We start from the raw sequence: 14,163 nt of genomic DNA, 5'->3' as shown, positions 1-14,163 counted from the left end.
AATATCATGATATTGCCCTTATCGTGACATCCCTATTGCATGTTATGCACACAGTTGTGGTCAGAGGTTTCCATATTTGCACATTTGAATGACAAGCTCTATCAACTTCTGGTACGTGTTTACAATTGACTTCCAGCATTTATTTTATTGGATACGTTGTGTTGAAAAAACTTTATTGGAGAATTTACTTAAAAAAAATAGATTTAATATCTCATGTACAGTATAACTAAATTTGTCCACTTAAATTTAAATGTATTCTAATGTTTGAGAATGTTTCATTACTGGAGAATTAATTGCCTGGAGTTTGTAATTTTAAAACTATTGGCAATGTAAAAAAAATATATATACAGTAGTTTTAACTTTCATTAAAAGACAAAATTTTAAGATGCATTTTGTTTCCTTGCCTGTACCGTATGTTCCTAACGCTTTATTTTTGTCGAACAGTTACAGGTGTACTATTTTTACATGCATTCAGTGGAACCACAATGCTAATATTTTTCCATGAGAAATTTAGGTAAGCATTTCCAAGTCTCTCAGTTCAGCTGGCCAACCACTGAATCAGTCGTTTGGGGGTGGGAGTTTAGGGGCAGTTGTCTTTGGCTTGGGTCCAGCACAGCGATGAGTCGGAGGAACAAGAATTTGGGTGGATTGAACGCACTGTGGCCCGAGCACAGCGGCCAATGGGAGGGTCGTTTTTTTTTTTTTTTGACACCCTCCTCCCTCCTTGGTATTACGCAACATGGCTTCGAATGACAAGAGGTTTTTGAAAGACGCAGTGTTGTGTTAACTTGTCAGACGTGTGTCGCAACTTATGACCTTAGCTCAAAATACATCTCTGCATTCCTATTGGCGGCTTTAAAAAAAAAAAAAAAACTGCTTCAATGACAATGCGTGTTCTGCTCTAAACTAGTTCTCAAAACTTTTTACAAGTACAAGTTTAAAACAAATAAATATTGACTCACATATAGCATAAAACCTACTTTGCAATTTGCACCACTGAACATTCTTAAAATAATCCGTCATACACTTAAGCAAAAACAGATTTCATACATTTTATTTACACAACTCAAAAAATGTCATTTACAGTGTTTTCACCACAAATTAAATACACATGAACATTCATTGCACACATTTGCAAGAAGAAAAAGGTCCTGCAAGTGAGGGGGCTGGCACTCTGAATGTGCTTTCTTATGATGTCACTTCCTGTCAAATCCTATGATCCTATCAGTTGCTTATGTGAAACATAGGAAATGTGACACATTAGAGGTGATACACAAAAACACAGTTTGAGGAAATAATGTGGCCACATTGCATCAAAGTGATAACGCTAGAATCATGTCAAGTCACAGTCCCTTTCTATGCAAAATACTTATCCAAATTAAAACCCCTGAAATGCAGAGATCCCTATCAAAGTCATAACAGAAGACTGCTTCTCCGGGTTTGTCTTTCATTTATATATATATATATATGCTCTACCAGTTTTTAAATTGGCAGTGTGAAAGAGGCCTCAATATTTACTACAACATAACTTGTGGTAATATTCTGACAATTACGGCTCTGATACTACCTCAGAATCCTGAGGTAGTATCCAGCTATGAAAATACCAGTTTTTACAGGCAGGACCTAAAATTGCCTTGGCAGCGGCCCCCTTTTGGTGAAATGATTGTTTTATTACAATAGTGTAAATGATTGGGTGGCAGGAGGTAACATTTACATTTGTGATTCTTTTTTTTCTTTTTTTTCCTTAGGGTGTCACCTAAGGCGTCACCATCAAACCTCAATTTTTATCCACTTTGCGCACGGTGAAAGAAAACCAGCCAAATGCAGCTTGGAGACCATCTTGGCGGCTGCCTTCAAGGAGCGAGCTCCCGCCAGGAGGTAATTGCCGGTTCCTGGTGGTGGTAGAGCGCTCCATCTGCACGCTCGCACCAGAGGAGACTGATTGGGATTGAGCCACTCTGCTTCGGGTGTGAGGCAGGAAAACACTTCCCGTGTGTTAGCAGATGGGAATGCCGGGGCGGTGCTGAGAACGTGGTGTCGTGAGATCATCAGTCCTTGGAGCACGGGCTGTGCTTCCAACATCCTCAAATTTAATTTGGGATTTTTTTTTTTCAAATGTAGAGGGAACCGTCCGCTGGGCCCACGTAACCCACAGCGATGAGAAGCACGTCTATCAAAGTCCAAATGCCCAGTCCTCCGAAGCTGAACAGCTTGCCCAGACCCTCTCTCCACTGGCCCAGGTAAAAGCGGTCTGCCCCAAAACCCCCCAGTGTGATGCTATGCAAGAGTAGATACAAACAAAAACCAAACACATCAGCTGCATAGTGCTCCTCCTTACGTATATGGTATATATATTTTTTCTTGTCAAAAATATCACTATTTGTTGGGGGAAAAAAGGGAGCTTTCTTTGTACTTTCTAGGACCCAACTGATTTTTTTATTTATTTATTTTAGGCCTATGCCGATGATTAAGATATTTAGCAGAATAAAATTCCGATAACCCATTCAAATATAATGAAAAATATAACTTAGGCAGAACATTTTACAGTACTTCACTATTTAATTTTGCAACAGAGAAAAATCAGAAGATTTCTTATTGGGGAGGATTGAACATCAGTATCTTATGTTGTAATATGTTGATGTATATTATTATTATTATTATTTTAAAAAAAAAACTGCCAATAAATCGGTCAGGCCTTAGTGCTTTCTAAAACGCCCTGATTCACACGATGCACAGATAAGTTACAGCTGCACATACAGATAGTTAAGATGTTCATGGCGTCTCGTGGTTGTTGGTTTGTTTGTTTTTTTTCATAATAACGGGCAATTTTATGGTTATTACAAAATACTGTGTGGTAGGCATACTTTGGGGTAACGGAGTTAGATGCTGCTAAAGAACAGGAAATTATGTCTAATAACTAAGCAACTTCAAATGTTCGTCAGAATAGTTGGCCAAGAAAGGACAGTCATTTGTAAGCTTTGATTTTACCTGAGTGCCAATGCCGTAGACCACTTGTATCCTCCAGTCCAGTTGCAATATAAACGTTTCTGAAAACGCCTTTTACCTACAAAAATAAAAATAAAAAATGTGAGGATGAGAACTTTGCTTTGATGAGAACACCAAAGCAAAGATTGCTGCAAGGATGGTTTCGAAGAAGCGTACCTAAACAGTGGATGTGTTCCAAGACGTCACATGTGGCGTTGTAGCGCTGCCGGGGGCAGGCCACAGTCATGCAGCTGGTGGAGTTGGAGCAGCGGTATTGCGTCGGGTCCAGCTGCCAGCAGAACTGACAGGTGATGGAAAGAGAGAAGTTGCTTTGCTGTTGGCCCGACTCTCCCTGAGCAAAACAGTAAATTAATTTTAGGGGTGACACACAAGAAGCACCACATTAAAGAATGATGATTCAATAAAAGAGAAAAATAAGACTCACAACACAGTGAACACCCTTTTTGGTTTTACAGGAGAAGGAGGCAATTTTTCCATAGGTGCAATTGTGCTGGTAATTGCATTGTATGCAATCAGCTGGCAAACGAGTGCACAGTCCGCCACTGGGACATTTGGAGGTGTAGTACTCCTCATTATCAGCGGGAGAAGCTGCAATTAAAGACAAGAAAGTAAAAACGAATATTTGTTCCAAGATATGGCGGGCGATACCTCAGCCTAATTTGGATCTAAGTATGGTTCATTATATGCCAAACTACTGAGTACTGTGAGATGATTTGACTTGAATTCACTGCCATCATCTAGCGCTTGTATCGCAAATTACTGTACGTAAAAAAAAAATGTAAGCGAAAAAAAAAAATAATCGTCTCATCTTATCTCTATGGATTGGCTGGGAATCGAACCCCAAAAGACAATTCTACCCTGAATCACCAATGCCTCCCACACGAAGGACCGCATCTTATAAACGGAAGACCATATTACAGCATAGTAGGTGAATGAATAAAGACTTTACCCGAGGCTGCAGAGGGCACCACCGGGCTGGTGATGACCGGGCCGTGCTGGGCATCTCTGGTGTACGGAGGCTCCTGGCCGACGTGCGGCGAACTCAGGTATCCTAGACGAGCAAACACAAGTGTCACTCATGGCGCGTTACAGCGCATCTCTTTAAGGCTGATATGTGCTTTAATTGAAATAAACGTCACAACACAGCAACTTAATATGTGAAATGAGACATTCTGTGGCCAAGCGGCACTGCTAACTATCAAGTTTAGCCTAACCCGCTAGCAAAAGGCTAACTGCTATGTCTGTACATCGTTTAAAAGGTACATTTTAAACATTCACAGTAACCACGAAGGAAGCGTACCATTGACACACTGTAAAAATAGGTCCGTACACAAAAGGAGTCCAATTCCGTAGCTTTTGAGTAATCGCCCCCGGTCAGGTCGCCACTGTTGACAAGCCATTTGTCGCTTGCTTGTCGAGTCTTACTTTTCCATCATTGCTTGTAGCTGTTGGTGAGATGAAGCGCATTATTGCCCTCTATGGCCACATTAGGTACAACAGCTGAATAGATTATTTATTTTTTTTCGCTCCAGTGATCAGTTTTAGATTGATAGTGTTGAAAAATATTCTTAGGGCTTGCTTCCACACCATCAAAAGTATCAAGAGAAGACATTAATATACCGTGGAACACAGTGGATTGCCACATTACCAAGAACTTGCCGTCCCTTCCAAAATGGCTGAGATGAGAAGAAAACTGGTCAGAAAGGCTGCCAAGAGGCAAAGCGGTGCAATCCTTTTTGGCAGATACTGGCTGTTTGGTAACATGTGCCGAAATCTCATCTTCACATCTGAGCTTTGGTATAAGGTTACAAGACAAAAGCATTAGCAAAAGCTTTAAATGAAGGCAAAATAATGTAAACGTGAGTCTTGATATTGTAATGAGTGATACTTTTCCCCAACACAGATTTTTTTGTTTGTTATAAAAACAAAAACAAGCTGTACTTCAACATTTTCATTTATTTCCAGTTAGATCATCAGTCTTCATAATGGCAATCGATACATTTATTTAATCCACGTACCAACACCCTTTGATCAATCACAGTGACATTTTGCACCTTTAACGACACGTTCCCGGCACCACCTTTATGTGAGACATTTTTCAGCATTTGTGTCATCTGCAAAAGACTGAGGTACTCAAGACATCTCGGTTAGCTCGTCAACCTTTTCCATCAGAACTCCTCTTCTGCATTTTGACAGCGGGCTTGCTTGAGGAGGCTCAAGCGGGCCAGCGCCTCGGCCATCGATACTTCGCCGTGGACTTTGTTATCCCTGGTGCGCACGTTGACGCCACTGGTCGTCTTCTCCTTCTCGCCGACCACTGCCAAAGCATGACAAGATCAACACCGGTTCATGCCAAGTGACACAGCTCCCCGATCACATGGCCCCCGCTTGGTGTCAGTGAATTTGTCACTTATGGGGTGCTAGCCAGCACAGAACTCAGGGGAAAAAAAAAAAAGTCCAACTGTTGAGTCTAATAGAGTTTAAAATTCAGTGAAAACAAGCAATATGAACAAGTGACGTGAACAGTTTGCCTAAACAATGATTTAATGTTAAGATTTGCCATGTAGTGGCTGTAATTCCTGATGACTAAATTGTCTTGCTGTATGCATGACAATTTGGTCTATGATAAAATGAACACAATATACATTATACACAGGCTTGGGTACTAACTGGAATACAGTCAAATATGCTCAAATGATGACCGCAAATTTAACAAAAAGTCCTTACCCAGAATGAAATTATATTGGGCCAGTTGAGCGTTACGGATTTTTTTATTTAAAAGGCACCCAGAATCCAGGTCAGCGTCAGCCATCATGCCTGCATCTGTGAACTGCTTACAGACCTAAGAGGCAAGAAATAGTGCCCATATGATGTAAATGATATCATCAAGATATTTTTAGTTGTGGTTAAGACTGATTGCTGACTCACTTCCTTGGCATATTCCTCACATGATGGGTTGACAGGCACTACCATCACCTGTCTTGGAGAGATCCACAGAGGCCTGGTGGGAGGGATAAGTAGCATAAAAACTGTTAACACTAGTCAGGTTGAAACGTTCATTTTGTGAGAGTATTACTGTTGTGGTTATTATTTACAGTTACCAGAAAGCCACTCACCATTTCCCGGCATAGTTTTCTGTCAGAATTGCAATCATTCTCTCCACAGAGCCCAAGATGGCGCGGTGGATGATAACAGGACGAGCTTTGTCATCGCCATCCTTCCTGAGGGAAAGATAAAACAATAAAAATGTACCTGTATGTATGTGAACTATTTATTTGGCAATCTGCATCATCCTTAAGTCTGTTTCTAAGTCACAAAATCAATCAAAACCATTTATTCAGTCATTGAGCTCTTTTGGATTTCCCCACTGGATATCAATAACTGATAGTCATTCGGTCATTGAGTGAATTAGTAATTAGGTCAATTATTGAGTCTGGATCTGAGGTACTAGTAGTTAGCCGGTGATGAATTCAAGTAGTGAGTCAGAATGTTAGTCGATTCGTCACTCGACGCAGTCATTGAATTGGTCAGTCATTGAGTCAGTTATCACAAATGAGTCCATCTGTAATTCATGCTAGACGTGTCTGTAAACCTTGTTATGCGAGTGGATTAAAAGCTAATCCTTAGTGCATGGTCAGTAAATCAGAGCCTGTGCACTGTGTCAGTGTTTGGATCAGGCGTCTCACCCCACAAAGGTCAGGTCGAAGCGGATGGGAAGCTGGAAGTCCAGTTGAATGGTTGCACACTGGTGGTAACGCCCAATGGCGTCTTTGATCTTAATGTCAATCTATAACAGCGCATCAAGTGTTAGCGTGTACATTCCAGACTGACTTTCACTGTACGACTTGTGAATAAGATGACCTTGGGTCCGTAAAAAGCGCCATCTCCTGGGTTGAGTTTCCAAGGCTCTCCAAATTCGTCGAGGCTGTTCTCCAATTGCTGGAAAACATGAATCAGTGTTAGAAATTTAAAGGTATCAAAGGAATGTCCTGTCCTACCAACAAAATGTATAAGAATGCATGAAACAGACTGTGAGCAGCTATAGAAACCTTCTCAGCTTGGTTCCACACGGCAATGTCACCCAGGTACTGCTCCGGGCGGGTGGACAGGTGAAGCTGGAAGGAGAAGCCAAACACGCCGTAGACATTACGCAGGAAGTCCAGGCAGCCCTTCATTTCAGACTCTATCTGAGGGGAAAACATTGGAAATGAGTCAAAGAGAGTACAAATGATGCCACACCATAACATTTTGTGGCAAATGGTTTAATAGCAGGCAAATAACTATAATCATAAATAATAAAACAAAAAATAGAATACATTCGATACTTGCTACAGTTCACGTGGATAATCAATGAGTCGATTCATTTATCAGAAAGTGCTCAGGGCCTTAATAATGTGTTAGACTCATATACAATACCTGTTCCATGGTACAAAATATGTGAGCATCGTCCTGCTGGAAGCGTCGCACTCTAGTCAACCCGGTGAGTGTTCCGGATAACTCGTTACGGTGGAGGACGCCGAAGTCAGCCAGCCTGAGTGGGAGCTCCCTCCACGAGCGAGGCCTATGGCTGTACATTAAACTGGGGCGCGAGAACATACCAGAGTTTTAAAAAATAAATAATCAATTAATGAAGGGAAGCAAAAATGAGGCGGTCTAACCAGTGTCCAGGGCAGTTCATGGGTTTGAGTGCGAATGTGTCGCCCTCCACAGGGAAGGAGAACATGTTTTCGCTGTAGTGCTGCCAGTGGCCCGACGTCTCCCACAGTTTACTGTTATAGATATTGGGAGAAGCTACTTCCTGGAAGCCTCTTCTCCAGTACTCATCCTAAGAGAGAAATACACAACAGAACACAACTCAGTCCAGTATTGAGTGTTTTTTACCTTTGTTGGGCCACATTAGTTTTTGGCAACGTTGCCGTAAACAAAATCAAGTCTGTAATAAGTTACAGTCCACATTTTATGACAATCATGACATACGACGGCAAATTTGCAAGATTACAAAATGTTGTGTAATGAACTAGTTCTTTTGCAAGAATCCGAGGTCATACGCACGAGGGCACGCTGAGTCACTGTGTACTTGAAGGGGAAGTCACCCCAAAAATGTGTTTTTTTTGTTTTGTTTTTTTAACAATAATATGCTATGTGCAGCACCACTACCATATTCGGATTAATATTGCATTCGTGGAATATGAATTAAGCAGCAAAATCCACACGGTTTTATCCATCTCTGTCAACTGAAAATGACATCACAGTTGCCCGGTGCTCAGGTAACGGCCAATCACAGCTCAGCTTACGAACATCACATGACCAAACTATTCGGAAGCAGCATCAGGGCTGAAAAATAGAGGCAGGAGGAGGCTGTGGGTAAGAAAATTCCACAAGAATGGGATCAGAATGTTGTGTAACACCTGATTTCCATTTCTGTCATTATGTTGTGTTGAAAGCGATTGTTGCGGTCCAGACACATATTTTATAGGTCACACCAGATGCTTCATATAATCATTATTTGTATTTATTGGAGGCATGATAATACAATACTCTGTAATATATTATTTTGTAACATCACTGCTGTTTATATCATTCTCAAGCAAAGTATGAATATACATGTACATTTTTCTACTTACATTACTGCTGAATATTTTTCCTGCCTCATTTTTAGTCGTATTTTATCTATTCACATACATTTTAAAAATGCACAGTATACAGTAAATATGCCCACAGATATTTTATTCTTCTGTGTTTCTGCTACTCTCCATTTTACTGCATCTAATAATGGCTTTTTTTTTTTCCTCTGTGTGAAATAGGCTAATAATGGCTGCATGAAGGTGGCTTGCCAAGAGGAAGAGATGACATGTGTCGTGGAGAGGAACTGATAAAAATGGAAGTGACACACTCTCAACACTACGACAGAGCGAACGAAGCCTTGCTCTAATGATTCAAGCAATGTGAAAGACTTTCTTGGCCTCATTCTTGTGTCCTCATTTGGGCTGTGAAAGTTGTCAAGTTGTCAAGCAGGAGAAATATGTCACAGGGACATGTTCCACTGCCTGACGTGTGATCGGATCTGTTCTCCGTCAGAAAACCATCTACTTGTCAATTTTAGTAAAAGTACGGTATGTTTTTGCTCAGGCTATTAGTATGGCCTTCATGTTACAGGGTGATTCTAATTTCAAACAAAATATCAAAATTTCAGTTTCCACACTTGAATTCATCTGAGACATGCAAATTTTAACAAACACCATTTACTAAATTTTAGTATTAATATTTTCAGCTTTTAATCTACTAATCATTATTTCAATTATGTGTATCTTATTTAACAGATGGAAATAAACCAAACAAAAGGTTTTGGAACACCACTTTTCTCACCCTGATATACTCCATGAGCGTGTTGTAGATGTAAGCGCCACGTGGCAGGAAGAAGCAACTTCCGGGACTGAGTTCATGGAAGAAAAACAGCTCCTGGTCCTGTCAAGCGCACATTTACAACAGCAGAAGAACTTTTACTGACATTTTGGCCATTTATAATCACAAAGCACATTGCTGACATAGAAAACAACAAAACTGGTGGCTTTAACAGGATCTCGATGACACTTGCTGGGAATGTGGAAGCATGCGGTTGTTAGTAAGGCGCAGCCTTCTGTGCGACCCCATGCTGGGGATCCAAATGGGGAGCTAGGATGACTTCCAGCAGTTTCACAATGGGGTCAAAATGAGGGAGTACAGTGGCCCCTGCTGGTATGAGGGGCACTTCTGAATTAAAGATACTATATTTTCATATAAAGTATTTTGTTTTAAAATATTAATTAAAATAACACACAGCTCTCATCGCCCGCTTAAACAATACCTTCATATTGTAATGACACCACCTAACACAAGTTGCTGTTATAATAGTAAGTCATTTAATATTTTGTCTCCCTTATTTCTACATTTATCTCCATCACTTAATTGTTATATAGTTAGGTTACTAAATTAAAACACAATAGAAAACAAATATTTACCTTTTTTGCTTTTTAATGTTTTGATTACAACTATAAATAAAATCTGATTTGGGTAATATGTCAACAATTAAAAACAAAAAGCCAAAACAGAAAAATATTTTTTTTTTTTTAAATGTTTTGAAAAAAATACAAATGTCTAAATATGGAATTATTCTTGAAAATCTATGAATACTACTATTATTGCTCATCTTCCTGCCGTATCTAATAAAATTTCTGTCAAGTGTACGCCAACTCACTTTGCCGATCTTGCGATGGTCCCTATTCTTGGCCTCCTCCTGGAAGCGTTCCCACTCTTTGAGCATCTTGGAGTCAGGGAAGGAGATCCCGTAAATCCTCTGCAGAGTCTCCATGTCTGAGCGGCCCTCCCAGTAGGTGGCAGAATTCTGATGACAAACAGAGACATGAGATGCGAAATTTGTGCATACATTGATATATATCAATGCATGAAGTTATTCAAAGTACACCTTGTAGATCTTCATGGCTTTGATTTTTCCTGTGTGCCTCACATGAGGACCTCTACAGAGGTCTATAAGGGGCCCGCACCTATCCAAAACCCATTATTAGTTTGACAAAGACTTGAGAAGTAGCAAGCGTCACATTCACAAGTACACAATCTTGTATTAAAACAAACCTGTAAACTGTTGTCGTGGGTGTGGTGACTTTCTCATTTAGAATGCGGCACTTGAATTTGTTGTACTGGGGGGAAAAAAACATGTGGGTTACACATACACTGAGAATCAGGGTGATTTTGAGCCTGGTTGCCCCTTTTCGATCAATGATGTTTCGAAAAGATTACCGGTAGCCTAATCTTTTTCCTATTTTTTTTTTCTCCAAATAGTACACACTACACACCATAACAGCAAGATGAAAGTTTTTAGATTTTTGTAAATATATTAAAAATGTTTAAAAAGTATTTGACAACATTCAACAGCATTTGCCATGAAGCTCAAAACTGAGCGCAAAAGCATCCTTTTTCCATTCATCATCCTTCACATTTTCCAGTTTGAGTGAGCAGTTCAATTACTTTTTTTTAATGATGTGTAATGTATGTTTTTGAACAAAATTGGAGAAGGAAAATGAAATTTTGGAATTAGCTGTAACAATACCCTTAAAATACCTCACATATGGACTGTATGTCCCCATTGCATTTCATTGAGAATCCACGTCACATTTGTGACGAAAATTGGTGACACATGTAAGCCTTGAAGGCAATCTGGGCTCTCTCAAGCATTCTTATTTCACAGCATCTCTCTCACCTTGAACATCTTTAGCAGTGTCTCCTTGGTAACCTCGAGCCTCTCAAAGGCTTGTTTCTCCTTCACTACCATCTTGCACAAGGACTCCAGATCCCCAAACTCGGTGCTGGACACGCTCCTACAATAATTAAGTTTGAGAATGACATAATTTGTTTTTAGTGTTTATTTTTTATTTTCTTATAAAACTCTATGGAATGATTGGCAGATAAACTTACTTTGATCCATCGAGGAACATGTCGTAGTAGAAGCCGTTCTCTATGGGGGGTCCGTAACATAAACAGCCACCATAGAAGCGCTCCATCGCCTCGCCCAGGATGTGAGCGCTAGAGTGCCAGTACACCTGCAAGGAAAAAAGCGCACAAAAGTCTGTAAGGACCTAGGCCTAAAATAGAACAAAAAGTTGGCCATCTTGGTTTGAAGTAGCGGTTTTGGCCAATTCTAAGTGCTTGCACTTTGACAAACCTGCAAAGGGAATTCATTCTTATGAGCCCCATTTGGCAGCCAGGATACTAGACCAATAGGTGATGCTGAAATCGATTATAGTGGGTGGAGTTTTCAAAGTTTTATGGATATTGTTAGGATTCAGCATGAAAAAGTGGGTGCAAGGGGCCCATTCATCCCCTCTTTCAGCTTTTAAAGCAATTACTAAAATCATAGAAAGCCTGTTTTGCTCACTGCTTGTGCGTCCTCATTGTCAAAGCGCAAAATCTCCAGCGAGCAGTCACGTTCCAGAGGTCTGTCCAAGTCCCACAGCTCCCCGTTCACTCGAGATATCACTGCGTTGTCAGCCAGACCCTGACTGCAGACCAAAAAAATAATTCAACCATGTGCTTACCAAGTATTTATTTTTCCATCAGCAACAGTATTTACCTGATGTCACAAGCCAGTTGGTATGGAGTGGTAACCCAGGACGTGCCCGTCAATTGGCGCCCATCAGGCAGCTCCACCGTGATGGGCTTACCGTCTGAAGCTCTCTTGGCCAGGAGAGCGTTACTTTCTTTCTTCAGCTCCTCGTAGAGGTTGAGACGCTCATCGACAAAAGCGGGCCAGGCTTTCAGCTGCCAAAAAAAAACAAAAAAAAACCTCTTTAATACAGCTATAGCTACTGCATTGTCGAGGTTCACCATTTGCGAATTTAATTATTTTTCGCACACACCTACCCTAGCCACATAATAACGCACCCATTCACTGTTTTTGTGCTCAGGACAGTCATGCCTGATAATTCATTAGCACCATCTAGTGGCTTTTTTTTTGTTTTTGTTTAAATAACACTTATCATGCATGTACACTTGTCTAGTACTGATGGACAATTAAGTCTTCAATGAAGTTCACATGCAAGTTTTGGGGAATGTGAAGGGAATTAAATCTTAAATCAGGATAATCACCCCCTTCACGGTTCCATCTGCTTGTTCTTTAGTCTGCTTCTTCTCCTTGTTTTTGTCGCCTTGTTTAGCATCAGAGCTGCTCACCTGTACGAAAAAGAGGTTCATCAGCTTAAAAGCATAAATAGGCTTTTTTTTTAACATGAATGTGATATGATTTAATCAAATTACTCCAAGAATCACGTATAGCATGACACTTTAGTTTGTTTTGATGAGCTAATGCTCAAACTTCCTCTACTGTGGGGGCAGCACAGAGTTCAGCTTTCGTCACCATGACAACTGGGGGTTGGCCTGAGTGTATGTGTGACTATTTTAGTGGTTTCTACCGCAGACTGAAAGGAAAAAAGTTATACATAACAGACAGCAAAATTACAAAGTGTATTTTCACAGGTGAAGGTAGCATGTTGTCATAAAGCTGCTGGACGACCCTTGTCATTTGATGTTAGGAGATAATGTGCAGACGCTAAGATAACATGCTAATGCTATTAAAAGAGGACATATCTTCATGAAATGCAGCAAATAGTACTTACATTTCTAAGAAATCACAACAAATTCCATCTGTCTATAGTAACACATCTGTGACATCCTTTTTGACCCCAAGGATCAAAGTTAACTATACCACACTGTGCTAACACTGCAGCTGTGTTTAGCTTTTGGGCTTTGACATAAATATTTCAATGTCACTTGATAATAGCGGATCTTCACACAGTCTCGATGCCCAGTCATTTATGTTAAGGGCTGTACTAAGTTAAAATCTGCTCAAGATATTGGCTACATATACAATGCAGTCATTAATTCTGTAATAAATCTTAGAATCGCCACTTTCAGTTAGGTCGGTGGGTCAGGAAAAAAACGAGCTAGTAGTGAGAACCAGACCAAAATTTTTACGTGCAACCCCTGATAAATCACCACCTTTTTAACAGCAGCTTTGTTATTCGTCTGCCCTCCTTTGACGACGTTCCCCCCGGCAGCGTTGCCAAACTGCCCCCTTGGCTGTAAACTCCTGTCCTTCTCTAGTTCCAGCTCCGCCCGCAAACCCCGGCGGAGGTGTAGTAGCCGGTACTTGAGCTTCTCATTCTCCGACCTCAGCTCCTCCAACTGCGAGGAGACCCCCGCGTCGCCGACAGGGCCTAACTCTCGGTTGATCCCGTCCCGAAGGGTGGAGATTTCGCCGGCAAGGAGTCGAATTTGCTCCTCCTGAGCTGCCAAGCGTGCCGTCAAGCAATCCGCCATCTTTAAACGACCACCATAGGCAGGATGAAGGCGGACTTCCGGTGACGTTTGTCAGACCATTGCAGACGTCATAAATAAATAAATAAATAAATAAGTAAATAAATAAGTAAATAATAATAATAATAATAATAATAATTATTATTATTATTATTATTATTATTATTATTATTATTATTATTATTTTAAAACTGTCGTTATCACAATAGCTACTAGACATTTTATTTTATTCTTATATCTAAATTTATATACTGTATTGTTTATTTTTGTGATATTCTGCATATTTGTTCT

At 40.4% G+C, this 14,163-nt stretch overlaps 2 protein-coding genes across 2 annotated transcripts; both read right to left on the bottom strand.

The window, feature by feature from the left end:
• Window positions 1-1,038: 1,038 nt before the first annotated feature.
• tm2d3 (TM2 domain containing 3) lies at window positions 1,039-4,450 on the bottom strand. The gene is made up of 6 exons (XM_077519642.1): window positions 4,307-4,450; window positions 3,956-4,057; window positions 3,431-3,594; window positions 3,163-3,337; window positions 2,989-3,064; window positions 1,039-2,277 (listed from the first exon to the last, which is right to left on the bottom strand). The coding sequence occupies exons 1-6, from the start codon at window positions 4,404-4,406 to the stop codon at window positions 2,112-2,114; spliced, it is 783 nt and encodes a 260-aa protein (XP_077375768.1). The 5' UTR covers window positions 4,407-4,450; the 3' UTR covers window positions 1,039-2,111.
• Window positions 4,451-4,942: 492 nt separating this feature from the next.
• On the bottom strand, window positions 4,943-13,916 carry tars3 (threonyl-tRNA synthetase 3). The gene is made up of 19 exons (XM_077519641.1): window positions 13,555-13,916; window positions 12,646-12,729; window positions 12,131-12,318; window positions 11,936-12,059; window positions 11,476-11,600; window positions 11,261-11,378; window positions 10,636-10,700; window positions 10,469-10,547; window positions 10,241-10,387; window positions 9,373-9,471; window positions 7,665-7,831; window positions 7,423-7,585; window positions 7,056-7,193; window positions 6,868-6,945; window positions 6,693-6,793; window positions 6,123-6,227; window positions 5,935-6,007; window positions 5,734-5,848; window positions 4,943-5,323 (listed from the first exon to the last, which is right to left on the bottom strand). The coding sequence occupies exons 1-19, from the start codon at window positions 13,873-13,875 to the stop codon at window positions 5,175-5,177; spliced, it is 2,439 nt and encodes an 812-aa protein (XP_077375767.1). The 5' UTR covers window positions 13,876-13,916; the 3' UTR covers window positions 4,943-5,174.
• Window positions 13,917-14,163: the final 247 nt, after the last annotated feature.

This window comes from Festucalex cinctus, chromosome 4 (assembly GCF_051991245.1).
Source record: "Festucalex cinctus isolate MCC-2025b chromosome 4, RoL_Fcin_1.0, whole genome shotgun sequence".
Classification (NCBI taxonomy): Eukaryota; Metazoa; Chordata; class Actinopteri; order Syngnathiformes; family Syngnathidae; genus Festucalex; species Festucalex cinctus.
The sequence above is the reverse complement of the archived record's forward strand: the minus strand, read 5'-3'. Positions and strand labels throughout refer to the sequence as shown.

Excerpts from the sequence above, each read along its gene's own strand:
- tars3 (XM_077519641.1), bottom strand. The coding sequence starts at position 13,875 with ATGGCGGATTGCTTGACGGCACGCTTGGCAGCTCAGGAGGAGCAAATT. Across the intron at positions 10,548-10,635 it reads CCCACGACAACAGTTTACAG|GTGCGGGCCCCTTATAGACC; the intron begins GTTTGTTTTAAT and ends GGTTTTGGATAG. Across the intron at positions 7,586-7,664 it reads ATGAACTGCCCTGGACACTG|TTTAATGTACAGCCATAGGC; the intron begins GTTAGACCGCCT and ends CTCGCGCCCCAG.
- tm2d3 (XM_077519642.1), bottom strand. The coding sequence starts at position 4,406 with ATGGCTTGTCAACAGTGGCGACCTGACCGGGGGCGATTACTCAAAAGC. Across the intron at positions 3,065-3,162 it reads GGAACACATCCACTGTTTAG|GTAAAAGGCGTTTTCAGAAA; the intron begins GTACGCTTCTTC and ends TTATTTTTGTAG. Across the intron at positions 2,278-2,988 it reads TCTACGGCATTGGCACTCAG|CATCACACTGGGGGGTTTTG; the intron begins GTAAAATCAAAG and ends ACTCTTGCATAG.